General features: G+C 47.1%; 8 protein-coding genes across 8 annotated transcripts; 3 read left to right on the plus strand and 5 right to left on the minus strand.

Annotated features, from left to right (window-relative positions):
• Nucleotides 1-563: 563 nt before the first annotated feature.
• On the minus strand, nucleotides 564-1,687 carry DFJ58DRAFT_658992 (GPCR fungal pheromone mating factor; the record flags this gene model as incomplete). The annotated part of the gene is made up of 4 exons (XM_041382064.1): nucleotides 564-1,033; nucleotides 1,078-1,212; nucleotides 1,264-1,440; nucleotides 1,489-1,687. The coding sequence occupies 4 exons, from the start codon at nucleotides 1,685-1,687 to the stop codon at nucleotides 564-566; spliced, it is 981 nt and encodes a 326-aa protein (XP_041244949.1).
• A 323-nt stretch (nucleotides 1,688-2,010) lies between these two features.
• Nucleotides 2,011-3,834, minus strand: DFJ58DRAFT_325881 (uncharacterized protein). Its single transcript, XM_041379869.1, has 2 exons — nucleotides 3,328-3,834; nucleotides 2,011-3,279 (listed from the first exon to the last, which is right to left on the minus strand). Exons 1-2 carry the CDS (start codon nucleotides 3,680-3,682, stop codon nucleotides 2,324-2,326), a joined length of 1,311 nt encoding a protein of 436 aa, XP_041244950.1. The 5' UTR covers nucleotides 3,683-3,834; the 3' UTR covers nucleotides 2,011-2,323.
• A 2,821-nt stretch (nucleotides 3,835-6,655) lies between these two features.
• DFJ58DRAFT_783100 (uncharacterized protein) lies at nucleotides 6,656-7,717 on the plus strand. The gene is made up of 2 exons (XM_041389875.1): nucleotides 6,656-7,106; nucleotides 7,195-7,717. Exons 1-2 carry the CDS (start codon nucleotides 7,007-7,009, stop codon nucleotides 7,491-7,493), a joined length of 399 nt encoding a protein of 132 aa, XP_041244951.1. The 5' UTR covers nucleotides 6,656-7,006; the 3' UTR covers nucleotides 7,494-7,717.
• Nucleotides 7,718-10,665: 2,948 nt separating this feature from the next.
• Nucleotides 10,666-12,362, plus strand: DFJ58DRAFT_783106 (pheromone A receptor-domain-containing protein). Its single transcript, XM_041389876.1, has 5 exons — nucleotides 10,666-10,959; nucleotides 11,012-11,191; nucleotides 11,243-11,380; nucleotides 11,433-11,886; nucleotides 11,941-12,362. Exons 1-5 carry the CDS (start codon nucleotides 10,761-10,763, stop codon nucleotides 12,050-12,052), a joined length of 1,083 nt encoding a protein of 360 aa, XP_041244952.1. The 5' UTR covers nucleotides 10,666-10,760; the 3' UTR covers nucleotides 12,053-12,362.
• Nucleotides 12,363-13,579: 1,217 nt separating this feature from the next.
• On the plus strand, nucleotides 13,580-16,291 carry DFJ58DRAFT_726854 (uncharacterized protein; the record flags this gene model as incomplete). Its single annotated transcript, XM_041385410.1, has 4 exons — nucleotides 13,580-13,721; nucleotides 14,103-14,215; nucleotides 14,268-14,312; nucleotides 15,950-16,291. The coding sequence occupies 4 exons, from the start codon at nucleotides 13,580-13,582 to the stop codon at nucleotides 16,289-16,291; spliced, it is 642 nt and encodes a 213-aa protein (XP_041244953.1).
• A 4,469-nt stretch (nucleotides 16,292-20,760) lies between these two features.
• DFJ58DRAFT_715929 (uncharacterized protein) lies at nucleotides 20,761-21,637 on the minus strand (the record flags this gene model as incomplete). Its single annotated transcript, XM_041384172.1, is given in 6 exon segments — nucleotides 20,761-20,809; nucleotides 20,910-20,994; nucleotides 21,049-21,247; nucleotides 21,267-21,301; nucleotides 21,351-21,521; nucleotides 21,544-21,637. 6 exon segments carry the CDS (start codon nucleotides 21,635-21,637, stop codon nucleotides 20,761-20,763), a joined length of 633 nt encoding a protein of 210 aa, XP_041244954.1.
• Nucleotides 21,638-22,439: 802 nt separating this feature from the next.
• DFJ58DRAFT_726856 (uncharacterized protein) lies at nucleotides 22,440-22,920 on the minus strand (the record flags this gene model as incomplete). The annotated part of the gene is made up of 3 exons (XM_041385411.1): nucleotides 22,440-22,540; nucleotides 22,590-22,710; nucleotides 22,765-22,920. 3 exons carry the CDS (start codon nucleotides 22,918-22,920, stop codon nucleotides 22,440-22,442), a joined length of 378 nt encoding a protein of 125 aa, XP_041244955.1.
• A 127-nt stretch (nucleotides 22,921-23,047) lies between these two features.
• Nucleotides 23,048-24,025, minus strand: DFJ58DRAFT_326176 (uncharacterized protein). Its single transcript, XM_041379871.1, has 3 exons — nucleotides 23,867-24,025; nucleotides 23,703-23,811; nucleotides 23,048-23,648 (listed from the first exon to the last, which is right to left on the minus strand). Exons 2-3 carry the CDS (start codon nucleotides 23,796-23,798, stop codon nucleotides 23,106-23,108), a joined length of 639 nt encoding a protein of 212 aa, XP_041244956.1. The 5' UTR covers nucleotides 23,799-23,811; nucleotides 23,867-24,025; the 3' UTR covers nucleotides 23,048-23,105.
• Nucleotides 24,026-26,266: the final 2,241 nt, after the last annotated feature.

The raw sequence follows: 26,266 nt of genomic DNA on the forward strand, positions 1-26,266 counted from the left end.
GACCGTGAAGGACAATATAAAGGATCTATGAGAAAAGAAAACCGACAGCTAATATGTTCCTTGGACCTCCCTAACCATCGTCATGTAGATAGTGTTACGATTCTTTGAATTCCTCGAGTAATTGTGTGGCACTGCAGACCCATAAAATGGTGAACCTTCGGCGTGAAGAAAGTTCATGCAAGGGGACCTCGCCGAGCGTGGTCGAACAATGACTGTTGATGGGGGTGTGGGCCACTGCGTCGAAGATAGAACAAGTTGTTGCGGGTCAAAATTTGATTGGAGAGAGTTATGTGAAGATGCGATAGTAGAGTAGATGGCAGGTGATTCTAGAGGGAGGAGTGTGGGATCAATAAATTCAGGACTTTCTTCCAATTGCTTCGCGCCCGTAAGGTCAAGTAACGGGGGCCGCGAGGGGGCAGGTGAAGGCGGAAGGGATTTCTCGGTTGAATAACCATGGTAGGTGCATGCCATACTAGATTGAGAGGTAGCACTCTTGAACTCAAGGACGGTAAGAGACGGAACTGGTGTCAAGTCGCTGATAAGATGTATTCAGAAGAAATCTGCTAGTGGCACAAAGGAACATACCATTCCGTCATAGACGTACCGTTGAGTTCGGCGATACAGGTCAATCGTCCCCCACTGAAACTGAGGGCCCTGCGCATCACCTGTAGAGCCTCATGTAATCGACTGCGCCCCTCCCCCCCAAGCACAAACAATCCGATGAAGAAGAATGATTGCGCGACCATGATCGCCCATTCAGTGATGAGCATCGCAGTGATTGATTTAGGTGTCTCAGCGGAGCTAAATGATAAGACCTTTGTCAAATCTCGGGTGAAGTCCGCCCAAGGAGCCAGCCCTGAGCTTAGATTGAATGTCATGGCCACTACAGTCGCGGCAATAGTGCAGATGACTTCTGAAACGGCCATGCTGACGAGCCGAATGTAGGCTCCAGAAGTAAGCGAGGAAGATGCGCGTGTCCTCGAAAAATGGACGCCATGAAGGAGGAAGTGGCGCCAAGTAATTCCTGCAAAGACTCAGCCTCGTAGGGATACATACAATAATGAAGTGATTTACCACAAAAAAATATAGTAAGAAGAGAAAGTGCAAGCGGCGGTATCCAGACCACAAACAAAGCTATCACAGAGGGATATGTCGCCGAGCGACATCCAAAATTTTCATACACATCAAAGCGTCGGGGTTGAACAATTAGATCTATTGACGATGTCAATAAACATCGTGCGGGAGTCCGTAGCAGATACGCACGCAATGCTGCATATACTAATGGAACTCCGAAACATATTGAACATTCAAGTAAGATACGGCGTCGCTTTGTTACAGAGGTGGATGTTTGACAGAAAGACGCCATCCGTTCCAGGTGAATGCAAATACAGAGGCATGCCGCGGGTATTGCTACATTTACGGCTGTTATCAGCGCTGAAGCTACAGGAAATTTCGAGTTGTCGTCTAGAATTGATGTCAAACACTCACTGATGTCACACCAGAATAAGGATGGTATTTGGTAGGCCCCAGTCCACTGGAGGGCATCTATAGCATTGATCATGTTCACAACAAAGAGCCAAATTCCAATAGACATTGCAGCGATGTTACCGGCCCGACAATACCAAGGCAATGGAAAGAGAACCAGTGCCGCGGAAATGAACGAAAGTACCGGTATCTCTGTTTGCATTTCAATAAAGAACGAAAGTCTGGGGAGACAAGAAGAGCATACAGGTCTGAGTGAAGGTCTGCTGCATTTCTTTTAATCAATGAACTGCGCCCTTGAAAGCAGTGTGCAAACGAAGTACAAGGACACGATGCCACAAAATCTGTATACTTCGCCTTTTCTAGATCTGATAAGCTCCTGGCCGAAGAAAGTACAAGGACACATACCATGGCATGCTTGACCGAGAGACCACCCACATGACAGGGGATGATCACAATCAGTAAGCGTCAAACAAATGTCCCAAAAAGGCATGTTCTAAAGCTTCAAAACAACTGTGTGATTTTTGTATGAGGGAAGCTGTACGGGTAACGGTCTACATAGAAGAATGGGAAAATAAATCTCAGCTGGGACACCTGTGGTAAATTATAGAGCGGCCCAAGTTTCACGGGAGGAACAACAAAAGTCTGCTTACAATTGGATATTAATACAAATATTCGACGCGCAAGCGTACAGTACGGTTATTCGTGAATGCCATGATAATCATGAGGAAAAACGGATGGTCGGAATGTCGATGCGTGGATAAAATACAAGAAGACGTGAAAAACATGTCCATGCAATGCTAATAGAACAGTGATTATAAGAAAGAAACCTTAACACTGTTCAAAGAGAGGAAGCGGGTGCATTAGGCGCATAGATGCGGCCCATGAGAAGATAAGCCACTACCCGACGGACGGGTAAGGTTGCAAGATCGCCAATTCGCAGGACAAATTTTAAACCCGGAATACGGAGGGAGGGAAAGCGGTATTGAGCTCTCCTCGGTGTAAAAGTGGCACCTTCTGGTATCGTCTCAAGCTTAGTGGGAATACGGGAATGTCCGATTTTTGGGGAAGAGCGAGGAGATGGTGGGTGTTTACCCCGGCGAGAGCTGCGTGCCCACTCTGGAAAGACGAGTGCGAGTGGTTCGGCCAAAGTCGCATAGAATGCAGAAGCAAGGCTGTAGGATGGAATCGAACCGTGCACCGAAATTTCTGTCCTTTCCAGTAACGCTTCCATGTTCTGTTCCAACGCCGCGAGCCTTGATTCCTGCGCCAAGTAGAGAGCATCATTCTTCCTCTCCTGCTTGCGCATGGATTTCTCTAACCCTTCGACGGATCCCTCCACGTGGTCAAAAACGTCTTCGGTGAGGGCTTTCACGGTGTCATTGCATTCTTTCAGCTGAGTCTCTAATTCGGCGACGCGCGCAGTCAGAGCTTTGATCTGCGATTGCGTATCTGGTGAGCTGGCTGGAGGGTAATGAATCACAGTATGCAAGTCTTTCGTGCGTTGACGGAGTCGCTCTACCGCGTGTTTCCAAGGTCGCATACCGGTGGCGAGGATAAAGAGGGAGGTACTGAACCATGATATAGTTTCCGGGCCAGCCACAGATAGGATGACGACACGAAGGATTGCGACTCCGAGTAACGGCGACAAGATGGTGAGGAACAGGTAGAAAATTTCGAGTTTGCGTAACTCTGACGAAGCAATTTCATGATAGGGATTCTCCTCAGACATTTGATGGGATGGTACATCAGAGGAACGACGTCTGGGTCTGGAGAGATGATAGAGGCTCCACGGTACTGTGCATGTTCATATTTTCTGTTTCAGAATAAAAACAAAGTACTTACCTTCAATGATTTGATGCAAATAGAATATCAAGAGAAGAATGAGAAGGATATTCTTGACGTGATCTCCTCCTGTCAACCAGTTTCCGATGGGCGAAACAAGCGCGAGTATGACCGAAAGGTCAAATTCATACCACCCCTTACTAATCTCGGGCTCAACATCAGGGGACCTTTCCGAACTCCCATTCTCCTCGTGCGGAGGAGTGAACGAAGGGGATCGGGCAGAAGGTCTGACCGACGGAGAAGGCGTATCTGAACCGGAAACTTCGCTAGATTCGCTCTCTGACTCGTGATCAAGCGGGGATGATAAAGCTCTTGTGTCAAGAAATGGTCGTTTGACCTCCGGATAGTGGTCCATGGCTTCGTGACTAAAGTGGGGCGTATAAGCTTGATCGCGCTCGAAGAAATGAAACGTCCGAGCCGCGAGATATACGGATATTAGTCTGTCGTTGCCTGCCGTGAGCGCAAGACAGAAGTGTGGTACGTCGCGGTGGTGCACCGCGAGCGCGTGAGTGGAGAACAATATGGGATTATGTAATCACTAACTGACTGCGTCGGGACTCGGCACGAGAACAACTTGATTAAATACAAATTGCCGAATTGTGTGGTTGCTTCGATCTCCCAGAAAACTTATTGGGAGTGTCAGAGCTTGCACGCAAGTTATTAGTGAAAACAGGGCCTCTATTGTCCATTACTGGGAGCCTTCACATGATTCCTCGTACCACCCCTCTGTCATTACCTATAGAAAGACACCCCCACAAGTCGGCAGGTCACACATTTTTAGGAGGAAAACGTGATAACTTCGTGGCAATGAGTCACCGTCCGACATCACATTTTGCCCTGCGAAAAAAGCGCGACTGCCGACCCCTGGGAGTGTCGATTGTAAGGATTGTGATCCTTGCTGATTCGCTTCGTTTTCCACAGGAGTATATACTCGCACGTGTGAGCGCTGATCCTACAGCCACAAGGAAATACATTGCTGCATCTTCGATGTACACCGTAGTACGGTATAGTTCGAGATAAAAAAAACCCACAAGTGGGAAAAAGCAAACTGTGGCCAAAATGAAACCGGCAGTACCAAAGGTTTGAAGGTTCGTGGAACGAGAAGTCCACCAGACGAAAAAAAAGTTTCTGCAAAAAAATTTGATCTTTTTTGGTGAATTGTGATAGCTTCAGAGGACTTCAAGCAACTGACGTAGTCAGCCCCAGTCGGTCCGTTCGGGGTCACGAGAATTTCACCCGCATGGCCAGCCTTAACTTAACATGCTTCAGCATCGTAAACCATATGATGTCTATGGAGAGAAGGTGAACCAATGATCAGACAATAATGACCGTCAACTTACTTATACGATGGACGCATGCTTCGCGAAAGATGGCATCGCGTTATGTTATTATGCAATATCCCGCATAACCAAACTTTGTGTCTGTGTTCACTAACAAAGGTTGTTCGTCATCACTGGATTGACTAGACTCGTCACCACTGCCATAACCCTCATCTGGGAAGAGCAGCGGATCTGAATCGAATAGCTCAGATATATCCAGAATCGTATCGAATAAGTCCATCGTAGACGAACAGGACTAGATTTGTAGTGAGCGTGAAGTGGAAGGAGATGCGTGCAAAATGGAAGGCGATGAGTGTGAGTTGGAGGGTGTAAAGCGCGAGTTGAAGGGTGCAAAGTGCTAAATGAAGGTGATGAGTACGAGTTTGGGGGACTGAGTATTACAATGGAGGGATAGGTGTCGCAAAAACGCTCCGAGTCAAAGAGCGTATAAAGTTGGGTATATCGTTAACGTGTTACAAGTACGAGGATATGGTATGAAGGGTGTTGATTGAAGCGCGTAGGAAAAATAGGTCCAGTTTAAATAGAGAATCAGTTGTGGCTTACCCCGGTGGACGGACATTGGGAACAATGGGTCGATACACCATTGTTGGCTTGAAAGGTCAACCAAAGTCATTATGCTGAAACGAATGACTGAACTTTCGTCGATAATCTCTTGTGTGAGTTCCAAATACAGAATAGCAAGACAACCAAAAGTTCAGAACGCAAAGCTTAGGCCAGCATTTAACACTCCAAGGGCAGCCAGCCAAAGCACAGTCCTGTGGCCCATGGCTTGATGTCCAATATATGACTGATCGACTGTTGGATCAATTGTGCTCAATATTAGTAAGCAACAAAAGGAACGATTTGAACCTCCGCTCCGATGAGGCTCTGTGTGAATGCAGCGCGCGAGAGTCTCATCTTAAACATTGTACACAACAGACGAGCAAGTATTATTCATCGACAAAGGGAAGATGCGATGCAATTGAGCAAAGTACCGCTTCTCCTGCCGACTAACCATATGATGGACATATTATGTTTAATAGTCTCTCGATTTGATCCAACCGTCGCTGCTCGGGCGGTGGTGCAGCAAGCGCAGGTAGCACCATGACCGGGTGTCCATCATTATATAACACATTCCTCCACCACCCTTCGGACATGAATATTCTGAGGTTGCTCTTCTCTCATTGTATTTAATGCAAGTAGTGTGGTCCGTCCAACTACTTTTGTGCAGTCCCATTTATTGTTATATTGTCGCTCATAGGCGACACATTTCAAACTGCCATTCTTTTCAAGAAAATGAATGTGGTCAATGATTGATACGGCATAGAAGTCCAGGAAATTTGCAAGAACTGCGGGTCGAGGGGTGCCTATGAGCGACGATGTAATACCGATGTGAACAAATAGGACTGCACCAACAGTCCAGAGGGCTGCGAAGGGGGTTTACGGATCATGGAAAATGGAAAATGTAGCCGGCATGGCAATACGTTTCATAGAAATGTTCATACACAGTCCCATGAAAAACATGCTCCAAGGTGCGTTGATAGCTCGAAAAGCTGGTGGTTGCGTTGGTCGCGCTGCGTAGTACCTATCGAACGAAACCGACACACTCGAAATGAATGACAATGCAACAAGCAAGTGGCCAGGACTCGGAGGGCCAATGCAGACCCTACGATGGTGTTCACTGATATCGCACCGCACCAGTATGACAAAGAGTGTTGCAATATTCCGTGCTCGTCGATGCCATTGCAGAGGGAGGTGCAGCAGTGACACAGCTGCAAGGAACGCAACTGGCGAGAACTCGCGGTGCATTGTGTGAGTGAAAGATACGATAACAATATCCCACCAAATGGGGCTCATAAGATGCGGAACCATATTACTATCGAACAAGGGCGAACTTTGAAGGAAGAACTTCAATGATTGCAAATTATGACCGAAAATGGTAATTCTCTTACCAATCAACAATGGATGACGGTCAATGCAGAGAGAGTAAATAAACATCATTGTTCCCAGCATAGTATAAAGGAAGACAAAGGATCACCATGACTGCCAATTTTGCGCCCTTTGTGATAGTATTATTGCGCGAGCACCTATACGCGTCGAGCCAAACATCGTTTGCAACCCCTGTCGCGCCACTCAGCGCCACCACTCCTGCGCTCACCAACATAATTAATATCATCATTGGCCTTGTCCCAAATAATCCTTGGAAGCCCTCTCGCGCCACCCATTTCTGTGCTCACAGACAATATTGCCATCGGGTCCATCGTCAAACCCGATGATGGACTCATTCGACGATCTCGAGTCCTTTTCCTTTCCTGAATCTGTCATGCCCTTCGAAACATCCTCTCTTACTTCCCATCCCGATGAATCGGTTCTTTTGGAGTTTGAATACTCCTACGATGATGGCGGCAGCGGCTACTTTTGTAGCATCGCATAACGCGGGTGCCGTAGATAGCGGCGCCTGTTACTGTTTCGAAAATGATCTGTGATGTACGTTCGTCTTCCCGTTGCTTCCTCCGTTCGGAGTCAGACTGATGGAACCGATGCACAGCCTATGACTTCAAGTCGTGCTTCGTCTGCAAGAGACTGAATGGGATCTATTTATTTGCTTTTCAATGCTTTGCTTTGTTTTCTTTGTCTGCCCTTCGTCCACAGTCACTGACGTTCTATTTATTGTTTCTGCTCTTGTGGCCACTAGGACCCAAATTTCTGTGGACTTACTTTTTCTGGATTCATCTCAGAATTCCCTCCTGTCTTTTCGACTTTTTCACACTATTTATTCGTCTAGCATGTACGTTAACATACATGCAGACGACATGGAGTCATTTCGTACTCATTTCCACTCCTTGATCATCACGATCACTTTACATCTACGTAGTACGCGACACCGTCGGGCAAATGACTGTGGGGTGAGATCCCAATCCACCTCCCATCCTTTATGTCATGTACTAGACTCGTGATCAGTCCTTGCTATGAGGCAAGTTGAACCTGGCCGCATACTAAGGACTGGTCACGAGTCTAGTCATGTACATCCACTGGTATTTGTCTAGACATGTTGCGTTACGCGTATATACCTTCAATATGCCAACTACTTATATGCTGTCCTTAATTTTACTACAATACCGACGCATTTTCTGACACTCAATTTTGTGTACTAAGTCGTGACTTACTTTGAACGGGTGTGAGCATCCAATTCCGAGCCCCCGCAGTTCCTTGAATGTTTAGCCCCCTGAAGTTCCCTGTCTATCTAATCCAGTGTCAGGTCACGTGATGTGATACGCGCATGACCTCCGCCAAACTGTGACGCTCTCGCGTCCGAGCTCTCAGCTCACACTAGTAAGCTGCAAAACTGGGTGTACATATGTCATAGATAAGTATGGAGGTGTGTTATTAGTACTTTGGAATATCATCTAACTTCTAACTGGATTCTTAGATAATCCTTTTGCTACCATTGGAAGCTTCAGTATGACTCATTTCACCGAGGGACGTGCAAGGGCATTCCAACAAGCTGCAGTGACTTTGTCGAGGATGAAGGCACCAACTGAGCTCGCAAATGGTTTTTTCCTTACGTGGTAGAGAGTCTACCTGAAATATCTCAAAAAATGCTAACTTCGGACAGACTCATCAGCCTTCCGAAAGACTCAAAAATGCTAAGTCCGGACAGAGATTTGGCCAAATTTCGGCCGCCGCTGGAGATTAAATACCATTGTGGTCTATACGGTATAAAGAAAGACAAGATCACCATGACTGCCAATATTCTGCCCTTTGTGATAATATCACCTACACGCGTCACGCGTCGAGCCCGACAACGCCCGCCACTCCTGCCGAGCCACTCAACGCCACTCATTTTTGCGTTAGCAGAATCTTGCCATCAGGTTCCCGTTCCAAAAAAAACACTTGCAACCCCTCCCGTCCCACCCAGCTCTATCACTCTTACTCTAACAGACAATCTCGTCATCGGGTCCACCGTCAGACCCGATGACGGACTCATTCGACGATCCTGAGTCTTTGTTCCTTCCCTGAATATAAAATGCTCTTCGAAACATCTTCTCCCGATGCCAATCCCACTGAACCGGTCCTGATGGTGTTTGAACTCTCGTACAGCAGTGACTCCGGCTACTTTTATGGCGTTGCAAACACCTAGGCCGCGGGTAATGGCGCCTGTCACTGTTTCGAAAATGATCTGTGATGTACGTTTGCGGCTCGCCTGTCGCCCCTCCATTCGTCAGACTAATGGAAGCGACGCACAGCTTAAGACTTTAAGTCATACTTCGTTTACAACAGACGATGAAACCTATTTATTTCGCTTTGCTAGGCTGTGCTTTGTTTGCTCTGTGTGTCTGTTGTCCACAAAAGACAACGTCGTTTATATCTATTGCTTTGTGGCTACTGGGCCCAAATTTCCATTTTCTTCGATTCATATTTTTCCTGAACTCGACTTCCCGAATTCGTTGCTATCCTCCTTGACTTTCGCAAGTCTGGTACTATTTAACCGTCTCGCATGCACGTTGACATACATACAGACAACTAGACTTATTTCGTGTTATTTCCACCTCGTGATCATAAAGGTCACTTTATTCCTACGTATGCATACATTAGATACGTATATATCGCCGATAATGGCTGTCCAATATCCATGATAAAAACACCAAGAACTCCGACAGACAGCTCTAGCCTCTAGTGCGTCCTACGTACTAAAGTCTTAGTTTGGACGGATGTAAACATCCAATTGTAACTCCAAGTCCCCAGGTTCGAATTTGGGTGCAGCGGAACACGAGTCAACGTTCCTACGAGTCTCTCTCATCTACCGGATAGAATTCATCCAACCTTACTGAACGGAAGGAAGCTTATGACGAGTCAACATGGGTGAGACTATAATCTGAAACAAGAAAAAAGAAAGAAAAAAGTCAGATGACAACAATGCGAGAGCGGCAGCTACATCGTAAGTAAGAATAACGACAGCTAGAACCACAATCAGCAGATAAGCAAGGAGTCAGGAAAAACGAATAGATAAGTACTAATAGGATAGTAGTTGGGGTATACGAACGAAAATATGTAATGCTGCACAAGCAGCGAGTCCAACCGCATCTACCAAGTTAAGTAGCATGGGGTCACGAACGAAAAGGATATCCAATGCTGCACAAGCAGCGAGTCCAGCGTATCTGCCAAAAGATGGGTCGTATGACGGACAAGAGGAAATTAGATCATACCAAACAGAGGCAGTGTGAACCCAAAAAATTAAACAAGAGCTGCCAAAAATCTCCAGAGATACAGGCGATAAGATAACCGAAGTTCTACTGGTAAAGTAGCACGGGGGTATAAGAAGATCGAAGCAGAAAAAATGCTGCACGAGTAGCGAGCCCACCGTATCTGCCAAAAGATGAGTCTTGTGACGGACAAGAGGAAAATTTAATCATACCAAACGCAGGCAGTACGAAGCCGAACGATCGAATACTAGCCGACAATAATGTCAAGGCTGGTCTGGAGAAAGCGTTGTTCAAAGAAAATGCATATCGAGCCTGCACAAGACTCACATGAAAGGTATTATGATATAGTGCAGAACCCGCTTTGCGCAAGGCTATAATATTCTTCGTCGATAGGGCAACTTGGGTCGTCAGTGGACTCATACAAGTCCGGTGGCGACTTCAAAAATATTTCCAAATATATCGGTAGTGAGTCCATCAGCGCAGGCGGCGGCGGCGGCGGTGGCAAAATTCAATGGGAAGTGAGGTCTGGTAATTTCGAGACCCGTCCTTTGTGAAGATCTTATAAGCAGAGGAACGCACATTGTCCTACCAAATGGAAAGATCGGATACAGATCAAGGTGAGAACCTTCTTAACTATTCGGGGACTACTTCACTCACCGTTAATCTAGATATCATACAGCTGTAATGCTTATGCTGGTGCAAACTATGCAGACAATGACACATCGCGATGTGGTGTCTTACAAGTTGTCATTGTTTTGTAATCATTGCGGAGCTTGAAGTAGTACTCGCTATCCATTTCTGGCAAGTTCATGTTCCCTTTGTTCGCAGTAAATATTCTAACGGACACAATGGCTTGCATTGAACCTATAAACCTAATGGACGGCCAAATGATCGCTCCTTGTATAACACCATGCAAGTCGAACTACCCATTGGTGCGTTTATAGCTGCAGCTCTTGTTCTCATTCCTCTACCGTGGCATTGGAGAGCCAAAAACGTTGCTACTCTTTCCATGATAGCTTGGCTCTTCATTTCCAACATCATATTTGCCATCAACTCTGTCATATGGGCGGGAAATATTATGAACGTTGCACCTGTATGGTGTGATATTGGTGTGTTGCTCATTATGTTTAATTCGATTGGTGCTAAAATGTACGGGGCCAGCTACAAAGATTCAAGTCGGGGCAAATATGGCGCTCCCGGCATGTTGTTTGTGTACCTGCATCCAGCTGGCACGCATTGCGTCTGTACGCCAAGCTCAGTCAACTTACACAAACAAATTGCGCAGAACGCTAGTCGATACTGCGATCTGCTGGCTTTTACCCATAATCTATATGGCGCTTCGTATGTGCACATTAACTATATACGCGCGCGTCTATTGAATGTTTTTTTTAGATTATATCGTACAAGGTCACCGGTTTGATATAGTCGAAGATTTTGGCTGTCGACCAACCATCTACGTGTCCATCGCTGCCATCTGTATGATTTGGGTCCCCCCAATAACCGTGGCTCTTCTGACAGTCGGCTATGCTGGTTTGTCCCATTTCACGCTGCTGCTGGATGTAAAGTAATTGCTCCTTTGAAGGCGTCGCCCTAATGTATTTCTTCCGCCGTCGTATTACTTTTGCGAAGCAACTTCGAGACTCCAAGACCGGCTTAACCACTTCACAGTATTTTCGGTTGATGGGCATGGCCGTTGTCGAGATGTTCTGGAGCTTACTCGTAACTTCATTGAATATGTGGTTTACGTGCCAGCATGGCCTGCGCCCTTGGATAAGCTGGGATAACGTCCACGACGGGTTTTCTCAAATTGCGTACTTCCCTACAGTCATTATTCCACCCACCACACTCGCATGGACTTACGCGCTTTGGTGGGTGGTACCGATATCTAGCGTTTTGTTTTTCGCGTTCTTTTCCTTTGGAGAGGAGGCAATGAAGGATTATCGCAAGAGTCTTCAGTGGTTCCGCACTATGGTCCTACGTCTACCACCACCCACCAAGCATTATCCCACTGTGTTAGGACCGCCATCCTTTGCTCGGTATGTCCATCACACCATTCATCTACCTTTCTTCGTTCTGATTGACTGAAACAGGCTTCGTGGTTCGATAAGTAGCCCAACTGTCCTACCAATCTCATATGTCACAAAATCCTCCAAATCAGCCTCACGTATCTCTTTCTCTGGGAAGACATTGACGGTTCATTGATCGCCAAGCGTTCTTCATAATCATTCCCAGCCACCCACACTACTCGCGCTTCCACTTTACATTACTCTCGAGTAGACTCATCTCCATCTTCCAATGCATTTCGTCTGCGTGACATTGATGGACACCATATCGCTTCACGTACATTCCCTTCCGATTACAAGCACTACAATCTAACCCTTTGTTTTCGTCGATTTCCCTTTTTGCCACCACACGACCATTATTAGCACGGTTGGATTACAATGAAATCAATCCCCAACTTCCATGTACTGTTCTAGTGGGAGGCGAATACAAAATCATCTCTCCACATTTCTCTGCACGCGAGTGTACAGTTTAATCCCGTCCTGGCTGAAAAGTGAACATACTCGCTAAGTATTCATGCGGCGTCCTCGACGATGGCTGTCGAGTGGGCGTAGACGTCCGTTTTCACTTGTATGTTATCTCTCTGTCTCCAGTGCCCACATGCTTCAGGATGATCCATCCTGCCTGAGCAGCACTACTTAGAAGTTGTAAGGTTGTATATAATGCAGCAAATGCTTGCTAGGCCTTTGACTCTCCAGCCACCATGGAGTCATGTCTAGCAGCTACGTCAATACATCCAATTTGTGTGTCGGCCTCAGGGTCAATATTGTTCACCTCCGAATGGTCCAAGGCGCTTCGACGATTCAACGCGATTCAGCATTCTCATAGCCCAAAATTGTTTTCTGAATCAAGTTAAGTTCACAATCGCGTCGTAATTTTCGAAAAATAAAATCCACGTCCAAATCCACGTCCGATCGAAGCGGCCTCGAAATCCAGCTTTGAACTCCCCTTTTAAAATATTGTCACAAGAGTTCTCAACGGCTCCGCACTATGGTCCCACATCCACCACCACGCACCAAGGATCATATCGTCACTGCGTTAGGACCGTTGGCATCCTTTGTTAGATACGTCCAAACCAGAGTCTCATTTGTCATTTCTGCATTCTAAATCTCTGATTGACTCAAACAGGCTTCATGGTCCCAAAAGTAGCCCTACTCTCCCACCCAGCTCCCACCTCTTTAGTCTGTCACTGGCACGAAGTTCTCCGGATCGACTTCGTATATCTTTTGTCTGAGAAGATATCAACCAGTGGCCAGTGAAACTTCGTTGCCACCTGGTCTCGAACCAGGCCATCATGATCAAGGGACTGGCTGGTGAGAAAGTTATATTGTCTGAGATGTTCTAGGACCTCCTTTAGATTCTTCCGATCCCTACAAAGTCTGGAGAGTTTCGAGCCCTGTATCGAGTCACGAAACCCCAGCGGTGTTGTTTTCAATCCTCTTCCCGGACCGCATCTGTTTTTGATCAATCTTTCATAATGCATCAATGGATGATTTAGTTCCATTGCGAGAACAATGGATAAACTGCCATGCCACTTTAAGGTGACAATGGAGCTAGCTGGTCTCATAAAGAAAACTCGAAGGGTCAATCAGTGGACACAGCAACTGTAACCAATCCCATTCCTTCATTCAATCTCGTAGTCGCGACACCCCTGATCATAATATTATCATGGACGTATTGGCCTCAATATCTGATTTTCTTAACGCTGGATCGCTGGATGGCGAACCCCCGAGATGCGCTATGGCTAATGATGACCCCATACTCGTAGACGACGAATATTATCTGGGAAATTGCGCGCAGGACGGTTTCTGTATAATTATTTAGTGGCAAGTCAGTCGTTACCTTTCCCTTGAACTTGTCTAACGGTGTGTAGTTATAATTTCTCTTGTCTCAGCTTGAAGCGCGAGACCTTTTTTTTCGTTTGCGCAGGCGCGATGGGCGGGTGAGCTGCCATGCGTAACTCCACAAGCAAGCGGGATTGATCGTTTCCCCAGATCCATCTCTTGACCATTCCCTGGTCGTCAATATACCCCATTCGACTTTCGTCGACTTCGTTATTTATTTACGCCTTTCTCTTGTCTTACTTGAAGCGTGAGACCCTTTTTTTTGTCCAGGTGAGCTGATATTCGTGACTCCACAAACAAGTGGGACTGATGGTTTCCTAAAACCCGTCTCTTGACCATACTCCCAGTGGTCGCCAATATACCCCACTCGGCCATCGCCACTATTCGTTCTTTACTTGGACCTTTCTCTCGTGTCAGCTTGCAGCACGGGACCCTTATTTCGTCTCCGTATGACGCGATGGTTAGCTGCCATTCGTAATTTCATAACCAAATAGGACTAATGGTATTCCCAGACTCCTCTTGGCCCTACTCTGGTCATTTGTTCGACCTTCATCTTTGTCTGTTATTTATTCTCCCCTCGGGGGCTCATTCTGTGCTTTAGTCCAGATATTGAACCCCGCTCTATTATTCTGTGGTTGATTAATCCCACTCTGTCCCGCTTGATCGCAGAATACGGTGGTCTGATTGATCCACCCTGTCCCGCTTGATCGCAGATTACGGTGGTTTGATTGATCCCACTGTCCTACTGGGATACATCATTAGTCGACATTTGTTCAACTAGGAACTAGTGCGAGCCGGGGAGTCCCATTAATTGCAAGCAAAAAGCCTACATATGAGGACGAGCAACACGGCAGCGAAGCAAGCTATATGCTAGTGTGATAGACAACTGGATACGTCGCATGCCTGTACGGCGAATGATTATTATGCGCAAATCAAAGATAACAATGAGTATATGGAGCTCAGTACTGACCGTGTCCTGTGTCTCATTGATAGCGTCGATCGTTATGCCATAAGTCATGAATTGATGGACTAGCTGAAACTTGAAGATACAATCGTCCAAATCATATATATGATAGCACGCACGGCCCAGCATATAATTCCGTAAAAGCGAATGAGAGTAAAGAGTAGAGTTGAACCGCATCAAACGAGCGACTCCCGTCGGTTAAAACTACACCCAATCAAACCAATGTCATTATAGGAGCCGCCGACTGTCTTTATTCTCCTGCAGTGGCCTGTCTAATGATCACAGAATTCCACGAACAGCGCTTTGTAGTACTTGCGCTTAGAACAATATTAATGGAAATGTCACCAAGTTTTGTGCTCTGACTCCAAAGACAATGGACGTCTCCAACGTGCTTCTTGAACACAAAAGTGAGAAGGCACCTGTAATTGTCGAACAATAGCGATGATCGATGATCCCTCATAATCGTATATGAGGCCGTAAAGCTGTCTTTGGGCAGATTTCTTGATACCAATTTTCGTCCAGTGAAGACGCGTACCTCTGCCTTCGTGACTCTGACCACATGAACTTTCACAATGCCGTATAGCCCGGGATTGATGTATCATGACCCAGCAGGAATGCCCACTGAGGCGCCGAGCATTATCCGAATGGCTGCACCGAGTTTCAGGAAACAAGTAGTAGAAACGCTGCACAGCATCACTTACAAATGTCACACCAGGTGCCCAGTTTGATATTCTACCCCGAAGCGAGGTACGAGCGTAGGGTTAGAATTAGGACTTTGCGGCAGCGGCAGTGCAGCACGTGGCCTCTCTTGTCTCTGCACCACGCAGTGCTCGCGCCACGCTCCAGCAGGCTCAAACCTGCCTGCTGCCTTCTGCTTTTCTTTTCTCTACGTTTCCTCTCCTCTTCAATCTTTCGTGACCCTAGGTGACTCTCAAAATTTTATTGGCCTGATTTCTATTTTCTAGGCTATCTTCGCCGGCCACTTGGCAACACGGTGGGCTCTGAGGGCCTGGATCCTTGCACGCATCCGCATGCAATGAAGACAAGCCCGGCGGGGAAGCTGGCCATGGGTAGAGGGCACCCAAAAACGCTTCTGCGCCGCCCTCTCAAGTTTACTCATGCAGGAAGTTTGCCGTGGCAAACTCTCGTCGGGTTCCTTTTTCGCCCATCAGGGCAAGGAGCCTGATAAAGGGAGGGAACTATCTGCTTACTCACCTTGTCGTGAAGTAGATCGTCCTGCATACTGGTTTTTACTCTATCCCTCCCATTGCTCTTCCCTGCACCTTGCTCACGCAGATGCCCACATTTGCTCACGTGGATGCCTGCACTTTTGCTCACGCAGATGCCCGCACTTTTGCTAACGCGGATGCCCGCACTTTTGCTCACGCGGATGCCTGCACTTTTGCTCACGCAGATGCCCGCAATTCTGCTCAGGCGGATGCCCGCAACGCGGACGCCCTCAAGCTACTATCTCTTCTTTCCAACGCCGCTTTCCTCACCTCGAAGCGTCGCTCTGAGGCTCCTACAATTCGGGATCCGAGGTTCACTTCGCTGCGTCGCTCTCACTCCTAACACTTGGGAATCGCAGCTCACCTCGGCTCTCTCTCGCACAGGTTGGGGCCGCCATCGGGGCCGGGTCGCCCCTTCGGGGCTTCCACCCGAAAAACTATCTGCTTCAATAAAGCAAACATTTTCTTTCGTTCTCGCTACTACTACTAAGACCGCTCAACGATAGCAAACGCAAAGTTGATAGAATATTGTTATTCCAAACGATGTAGTTGATGAACTGGTTGAGGCAAGAGAACGCCGTGTAAATCATGCTCCCGAATTCTATGCTTGTAGATGCCAAGGAAGACGTATAAATGCGACTACAAAGCCAAGACGAAAATGAAGTAGAGGATAGTCCAACCCAGTCATAGTAGTAGTTGAGAAAGAGTAGAGCCGGAGCGTGTTCAAGGATGGACACCGTGAATGATAGCTTATAAAACCTTTTGGGTTCAACAAAGGGAACTAGTAGCACCGTGTACTTTTACTTAAGTTGCTTCAAAAGTTGCTTTGGCTCAAAGCAAATTGCCACAATTTTACCAAAGAGATTCTCACCCATCTCATCCACCCACCCCTGGCTCAGTGGGTATTGTCAATCTCCGCCGCTTTTCTGTTGCTTTTCTGTGCTCTTTTCCTTTTGGGAGTATGCAATGAAGCTGGGATTATCGACTATCATCCACTGCGTTAGAACCGTCATCAATTCATCCTTTGTTTGGTTTGTCCATCAAACCACACATTTTTGCCATTTCTGCATTCTGATCGATCCACTGAATCATGGTTCAAGAAGTAGCCTTAGTCTCGAGTCTCTCACCTCCCTGGAATGACCACTGACTCGGAAGCGTCGAGCATTGTCCGAATGGCTACGCCGAGTTTCAGGAAAGAAGTAGTGGACTTGGAGCTCTGCTATTAGCCGCTGTCAGAATATTAATGCTTGCAAAGTACCCTTATCCTCCCACCTCTCTAGTCTGTCACAAATCTTCCGGATTAACCTCATGTGATTTTTTGTCTTCGGAGAAGATATCAATCAGTCACTGGTTAGTGAAGCTTCGTCTTCACCTGGTCTCGAACGAGACAGAACTCTAGGACCTCCTTTGGATTCTTCCGGTCCCTTCAAGGTCTGGAGAGTTTCGATAGGGGAGCCCTGTATCGAGTCATGAAGCGTAAGCGGTGCTATTTTCAATCCCCTTCCCAGAACGTCTGACTCGAAACTAGGTTTCACCTTCGCCAAATTCCCGCTGCCCATGAGTAGTGGGTTTAAAATTATCTCTCCGCCAAATCTTTTGTATATGCATGGCGTCATAGTGCTAAGGGGAGGTGGCTTCGCATGCCTCGTTGTGGTTTCTCTCGCTTTGTCGGTTTGTTTGTTGTTTTTTCTCCCCTTTGTTGGTCGCTTTTGTATAAATTATCTTCCCAAAGTGGCGTAGTACCGCACGCTTTTCTGTTCCTAATCTCATCATCCAATCAGTAAGTACTGTTTTGGCTCACGTACGACAACTGACAACTTGGTTATCGGGCAACACCTAGCGAGGACACTACACCTCTCCAATTCCATAGGCTCCTTGTCCATTGAGCGACATGTCTGCCAGCCTTATGGTATCGAGAGCCGCAGCCTGCTCACGCAATCCTGTTCTATACAAGAGCATTGCATTTCGGTAGATTCATCTGCGTAATCACGACTTTTACAAATTGATGCCAACAGTTCGGTGCAGGCACAAAGGTAAGGTTTCGCTGTTTCCGAGTGGCGTGGCACAAAGACAAGCAACTTTCTTGAATTGTCCCTGTCCAGATTGCATGCAGCCAGTTCCGTGCTAATCGATGGCCGCATCAAAAAACCGGAGTCGTTGTTTTCGTCATGGTAAGCACGTCAACTGATCGAGGAGCTAGACCGGGCGGTCCAAGCCGACGTGCTCCGAGTCACTGTGTCTATGATCAGACGATCCATCCTCACTACATGAGCCTACACATTAAAGTTTTAACTTTGATGTCGTGCCTGGCACACGAACCACATGTTACCCCTAGAATGGATAACGGCAGACTGCGTGCAGAGATATATCATGTACTTGGTAGTGACTGCATGGGACGCTCAGGCTACAGTTATAGTATAAGCCGTCTACCCTGCATGAAGTGATGAGGCTCCTTCGGCAGAAGTTGGCATGGCTCTAGCTCCGGTATTACCTTACGGAGCAAGGACTAAGAACAATGCAGGCGACTTGTGTACCGCCCCATTGATCGAACAATGACGAACAGGCTTCATTGTAATATCTTGTAATACTTTGTAATACCTTGTCAGTGGTATTAAAGAACCAACTGTATAGTGATTTTGTCCAATTACCCTCGCGAGCTGCTAACCCCAAACCCTCACAGTCATTACGGTCGTTGACTCTCACATACTGTGCTCTAACCTCGTTCTTCGCTTTTCGTGAAACCCCTTTGCTACTATTTATCCCATGGACGCATTCACATCTATCACCGAGCAATTCTATCCATTAATAATAATACTGGAGGATGATGATCTTTCAGAGGAGTACGACGGGCTCCCCGTTGACCATGAGCGCAACCCAATGGCGGCGGGCGGATTTTGTGTCGTTGCTTGATGTTGATCATCGACATGGTGTTGCTTATGCGACAATGTAAGCCTCCTTCATCCATTTCTCGCCAATCGCTGAAGTGCATTTTGGCAGTTATTTGAGATTTGTTGAGGCCTCCGGAGCTTCCAACTCGAAACTATTCATCTTCCCTCACCATCGATTCCCGGCTCGTGTACCGTCCAGTCTTTCGTTGTTGTTTCGATTTCGTTTGGTACACGTAGTCAAGTTCTGATTCCTGTTCTGTTCGTGTTTGTGCCGAGTTACTTTCGGGCCAATCCCAGCCTGTTTCCTGTCCATGTGTCGCCGAGTGCGATTGTTGATACCGTGTCGTGCATTACAAAGCTTGTGGAAAGTGTACTAGTAGCGCGTAGCTTAACAAGTCATTGTCCTCACTCTTGGTCACTTGAGCATAATTGAATTGAAGTTGAGAACCATGAATCAAATACGAGTACACAAGTGTTCTCAACCTTACCTGTTTATGGGACTCGCATAGTCACATTCTTGTTTATCCGAACCTACTGAGCCTGGGGCTGCGAGGTTGCCGCCTGCCGTCGAACGTCCGCGTCATGTCTGTGTTGCATTACATGTTTCAGAGAGTAGTCCATCGAACGACGAATGTTTGACGTTCAGATCCGATCCGACAAAAGGTTAAACTGCAAAAAGCAGGGTGTGTGCAATTTCAAATACTGAGAAAGCAATGAACAAAGGAGCAGAGCACAAAGGAACGGTGTTTGAATTGTACTGCTGATAAATCGTATTATGTAATCACCAGTACATGAAAGGACAATGCATTTGTGGGTAACAATTGAGGGGCAAAGATCTATAAAGTCGTGATGTGATGGACCGTTATGGGTCCCATTATTTATTTCCCTCTACACGAAATACCCTTTTTTTTTGCAGATACTCTGCGCGGAAGCTCCTGCACAGACATACCCTCGCGCCGCCTTTACATTATCTACTTGCTCAGAAATTAAGAGACATCCTACGACGCAGCATGGACTCCTTCGATATGGAATGTATGATGTTATCACCCCCAAGTCACTATGATGGAGGTGACGAGGAAACCTCTATACCCCTGGATCAGGACTGTTACTGGCTACCAGAGACTTACTGTATCATCTCGTAAACATCTGTGAGTTGTTTCGCCTCGCACTGGTAGTCCTTTCGTCCGACTGATGTTTGATGAATCAGATTTCTCAACATGCTCTACCACTTCCATTCCTTTAGTCCAAGGCTGTTTCGGCCCCTCGAAACGTTATTGTGAGTTACTCCCCTTGTCCTGGGATATGCTATTTATGCCCTATTGTTCAAGTATTTACCTCGTGCTTGATGCACCCGGATCGGTCATGAGCTTCGATCATGCCTCCGGTGTACACTTTGTTTATCCTTTCGAGATGCTTCGTCACTCGGTCAAATTACTGCTGCATGCATGTAGCCTCAGACACTTACTTACTAGTGTTCTTTCTCCAATCGTCTCCGTTTTCGTCCTTGCTTCGATTCGATCGTCTCCTCTTTTGTCCTTTCACCAATCCTCCCTTTCTTCACGGCAAATCGACGCCCTACTTACTGTACCACCTCTTGCTTTGGGTTATGTATTACGAGTGGATGGCCAATCGTAGTATCAGCCAGTAACAGCAGAATGAACGACCTGCAAACGCGGAAGCATCGACAACATTCAGTGGGCCGTGCTCAGCCATGGAGCTTGTCGCACGCGGCCATAGATGAACAACAGTCTCCACCACATCCGGATTCAGAACATGAATGTGTAAGAGTCGGCGCTGATAATGGATGTTGATGACCTTCCGAGGCCACCTGGCCTTTGACCATGTGATCATATACTTGGAGTAAGAAGAGAATCAACGTGCAAATACCCCGTGAACATGAGTGTCATGCGCAAGATACAGGTCATTAGCCAAGAAGATCGTCAAGAAAATCTTCCATCTCCACTTTGGGGCGACTTCCCCGGTGTGTCATTAGGAAGAGCTGGCGCCTCAGAATAGTTATCATCTGGCAGATGCGTGAAACAAAATGTCAGTGAGATAATGGACACAGATAACAGGACTCTACCTTGTCTGGTCTTGTGTGAAAACAGAGGCTTTACTTTAAGCTTCTCCGACTTTGCACGGAATCGCGCTTTCAGATCTATCAACCATAATCAGTCTCATACACTCGAGCTATCAATTAAGCAGAAGTCACCTCGACTTGCATCTGCAGCAGCCTTTTCGCGACTCATTTCTTCAAGTTCTGCATCCCACTCGATTGCTTGTACGCGTCCCTTCTGAGACGTCGGAGGTGGGATACGATGAGATGAAATATGCGCGAGTTCATGGTCGATATCATCATCATCGACTTGAGCCACCGCCACTACCTGAGTCTCCGGCACGTCCGATAACCGCTGTCTCGCAAGAAATGACGTAAGGGTCGATCTCCGGTTCACGAATCTCCTCTCCTACACTGTGTCAAACATGAGCTTGACACATCATCCACTCACCACTCACCATCAGAATCCAACTCAGGCTCGGGCTCCGCATAACGATCGGCGTTAGATCCAAGGTGTCGCCGTGCGTACTTCTGTCGAAGTTCTTTCGCCTCTTCCGAATCAGGGTCGAGGTCGACGACCTCTTCACCTTCCAGCACTAGGCGCTGGCGGAATTCCGCTGGGCGGCCACCTCGACCCACGGCCTCGTGCACGAAGGTATTTGCCTAGTCCGCCTCGGGACTTTCCACGACCTCTCCCGCGAGTATGCGGTGGTTCGGAAGTCGACGAAGAATTCGATTCTGACATGTTACATGTGCAGATCGAGGTGGATGTTAGTCATGATGTAGATGTACCTAAATAAGATTATATATATCGAGCTTGTTGGCTTCAACAGGTCCAAATAAACCACCGTTCTTTGTCCGACGCGTTTGTTCAAGCGACTGTGGACGTTCCAAGTTTGCCGTTTCAGGAACCATAGCGTACTGCACTGTGGGTACAGTATTTGTGGACATGTCTTTGTTCTGTCACCATTCATTCGCATACAATAAGTAAAATGTCGAGGTTCGATTTTTGAAAATCACCCATTACTCTTGACGAGCTTTGATCCATTTAAAATTTTGACTCTAACCTTCTATTCTTAGGCTACCACACAGTTTAGTTGGATCATCGAGTTAATGCGTCACCCAGACGTCCGTGCCGCTTCATAGCCTGTCATATGGGCGTCTAAGATATGTGGGAATGCACACTCTGGTTGGGCAGACCTTTTTTCGCTCAAGCCACTACTAGCTTCAGGCGTTGCCTACAACCACGACCTGTGACCACTCAATAAAGTATCAATTTGATTTACAGCTGTTAGAAAAAGCAATGTCACATGCAAATAGAGGTTTTGCTTTAAGCTTCTCCGACAACCCTTTGCACGGAATCGCGCTTTCAAATCTATCAACCACAATCAGTCTACACACCGGCTATCATAAGTTGAAGTCACCTCGATTTGCATCTGCAGCAGCCTTTTCGCGACTCATTTTCTCAAGTTACGCATCCCATTCAATGGCCTGCACGCGTCCCTTCTGAGATGCTGGAGGTGGGACACGATGAGATGAGATATGTGCTAGTTCACTCGAGGCACCGCAACGACAGTTGGCACATCCGATAACCGCTGTCTCGCAAGAAACGACGAAAGGTCTATTTCCGGCTCACGAATCTCCTCTCCTACACTGTATCAAACATAAACTCAACACATCATCCACTCACCACTTACCATCCGAATCTAACTCACGCTCGGGCTCCGCATAGTAACGATCAGCGTTAGATCCAAGGTGTCGTCGTGCGTACTTCTGTTGAAGTTCTTTCGCTTCTTCGGAATCAGGGATCGAGATCGACTGTTTCTTTGCCTTCTAGTACGAGGCGCTTGTGGAATTCTGCTGGACGGCCACCTCGACCACGACCTCGTGCGCGCGGAGGTACTTTCCTAGACCGCCACGGGACTTTCCACGACCCTCTCCCGCGAGCACGCAATGATTCTGAGGTGAGGAGACTTGATTCTGACATGTTATACGGGCAGACTGATATGGGCGGTCATCGATAGTCATGTAGTACACGGTGGTACCTAAATAGAAATCTATGTATCGAAAAAGGAAGGCAGCACCTTGTGGTTTCAATAAGTCCAAACAAACAACTGGACCGACCACACTGCAAGTTATTAGGTATCAATTTATGGTACATTGCAATAGTGCTAAGCGTTACATAGGTATACTACCTTGAATAATGACGGTTGCTACTCTTCATCCAGAGAAACGCCAGTAAAGAAACAATATATGCCAAAAATATAAATGCACATGTAAATGGTAAGTCCAAAGCATAACGAAAGCAGCATATCAATGACGTCGCTTGCAATCTGCTGATGCCAATTGAGAGTTACCGGTGTGGGCTCAGGAACGAAAAGGCGCGGGGGCGTTATCGAAATGACTGGAGATTCCTTAACTGGCTGCTCAGTGATCTCCCGGCTGGGCCAGCGTAAGGTCATCGGATGGTCGTAGACGACCTTCCTCCACCCTTCGATGTCTTGTCGTGATTTTCTCTCTGCTTGCTTAGCCAAGCAGGAGCGTAAGTACTCTTGCGGATCCATCTTCGTGCAGCCAAATTCAGTGAGCTCCCAAGACGGAGAACGGGACTTTTCAACTTCCATCTGCTTGAAATGTTCGCGCTCGAGAAGATCCTCCATGTCCTTGAAGAAGCCAGGGTAAGAAGTAAGACAATCTTCATATACGGAGACGTCGTCATCGTCATCCGAAAGAAGCTCTTTGAAGGGGTCAGTGTTCTGGAAACAGTGACGTCAAATGGTGTGAGAAATGATACTGAAGAGTACACATACATTTATAACAAGACAGGAGCGCAAGTCCCCCCTTTGGAATGGGGGAATTGTGAGGCTTGATTCGGCGCCTGGTGCGAAAGTACGTTGGCGAGTCATCGAAACGGACCAGCTGCGCAGAACGAAGTTAGCAAACTATCGGTTATACTCCAAGAGTAAATATTCACTTTCGGACTAGTTAATTTCTCCTCGACCGGGGACCCAACAAGCGTCTCAGACGAAGGTGAGGCAGGATCTTCGGTGAGATGTGTTCCGCCATTACGGTCCTTTCGTGAGGGGCGAAGCAATCGTCTCCACGAAAACGCAGAAGATCTTGACGATTGCAATACTAGTGCCATGGCGCGCCATGGAGTTGTATTTTTAACCGTCGGAATAGTGATTCTGAGCACGGGTCGGGAGGACGCCTTCGGGGATGTGGGGGAATTCATGGTGATACTAAAAACTCCAAGATAAACTCGGTCGCTAGAAAGCTGGGCGGAAGCGGAATATGGATCAGTGATCAAGTAGAGGCGACAAGAGCGACGATGAGGATTGTGCAATAAATAAAAACAATCTGCTGGGGATGCAGATGCAGATGATGATAGATACGAGGCAGGGTAAGAAAGTGGGGAGGATGCGAAAACGCACACATACTGTTCGCTCTCCATTTATCCTGCAGTTTCCACCCACAGCTGTGGTCCATATTTCTGTGGACACAATTCTTCTGCATTGTGTACAGATTTAAGACTCCGGCTGAGAGTGTAAGCATCGTCTAGGACACCAAGTGTGACGTTGTGGACGCACAAGCGAATCACATCGGGGTTTGCCTGAAGCACGTTTTTGATGGGGACAAAGCAAGGCCCAGGGGCGCCTTCCGACTTCCGAGTGCCACTAGAGTGTTTGTCGAGATGCTGCGATGTAGACTTTCTGTTGACGACAGTTGCAATTGAACAACTTGACAGTGAGTACATACGATTCAGCGAGTCTGGACTGTGCATATTTTGGCAGCATCGATATCGTAGTACGTTCGATTTCCGCTTTTATAGAGGGAATGGCCGTCTTCCTTCTATATGGTTTTACTACGCAAGTAAACCTCCCATGTACACGGAATTGAAGAAGGACGAGACGCGTTCACTCAACCAAAGATGATGTATATGTTGGCCGGGTTCATTGAGGGTGTGATCCACCCCCTCATTTTTGTAGGACACACGACAGAATTTGGACCCAGGAAGGTAAAGGTAAGCGGTGTGACAAACCATCGCAAACAGATCCTTAACTTAGAGAGGCCGTCAGTACCGCTACAAATTGCAAAGGAACTGTTATGTAGGACGCGGTGCCCTAATATGAGAGATATTGTAATACTATGGGTATGGGGTGTAAGTATAGTATGAATAGCTGATGGGTTTGCGTTTAAGATGGTGTGTTCTCCCTAAACCCTTTCTTGTCCTAGTATGGCGACCTTCTTGAAAGCATCAGTCCATGTCCCTGACAAATTTTCAGTTTCCCAGTGTCAGTCGCTAGTTCTACATCGGCACTGTCCACCTGTTTCTGCACGTTGTCGTGTGAAGAGCGGACAATCACATTAATTAGAAGTTTATTTGGTGTCCCAGTCGGGTTCCTTCCTCCTTCACACTCTCCTTCAACACTCTCCTTCACAGGTAGTGACCCTCCTTCAAGTTCCTGCCTATCCGCCTTCCTCTTTCATCCTCTCTTACCCTCATCTTCTTACCCCCTCCTTCTTACTCCTCTGTCAGCAACACCCTAAGTCTGCTGTTGGGGCTCAGATAAAGATCCGAGGAGGAGAATAGGATAATATTGTTATTACAGAACTGCGATGGTAAGACAGACAAGGTCGAAAACAAGGAACGAGACTCTCGGTGGTGCGTGTCATAACCAAATTGAAGGCCCCGCTAGCCCTTGGGCTACGCCTTTTCATCACATTACCCTCTCCCAAGGTCGATGTCCTCATCGACGATCTCTCTAAATGTCCCTATCCTCCAATCGTACACTCCTCGATTCGGCATCGCATATCTCCATTCTCCCCGAGGTGGTATACGAATTTTGAGGCGTTCTCGTTCACGCGCCAGGAAAGTTTTGAACGCCTCGTTGGTTCCGTACTCATTCTTCAAATTTTGCTCCGGCTCCCAAGTGTTCTCTTCTCTTGGTTGTCCTCTCCATTTTACCAAATATTCTCTTCTTCCATGTCTCTCTCGACTATCCAATATATTCTCAACTTCATATTCTGGGGTTCCTCCGAGGTCTACTGGTGATGGCAGCGGCGGGTGATTGTTGCAATGGGGAAGTTGGTGGTGTGTAGGGACGAAGAAGAACAGTGTGGAACACTGGATGGATCCGCTTCCAAGTGTGAGGTAAATCCAGTTTGTAGGCTCGCTCTCCAACCTTCTGAATGATTTTGAAAGGACCAAAACGACGATCATCGAGCTTCTTCGAAGGGCGGTCAGATTTAAGGTTGGTGGCCTCCAAGTAAACTAAATCTCCTGGCTGATATTCAGGAGCCTCACGACGGTGTTCATCATAATAACGTTTCATGTCATTCGCTGCTTTTGTCAAGGCGCTAGTGGCTTCCT

The sequence above is a fragment of the Suillus subalutaceus genome (assembly GCF_016647625.1).
Source record: "Suillus subalutaceus strain FC151 chromosome Unknown DFJ58scaffold_40, whole genome shotgun sequence".
Lineage (NCBI taxonomy): Eukaryota > Fungi > Basidiomycota > Agaricomycetes > Boletales > Suillaceae > Suillus > Suillus subalutaceus.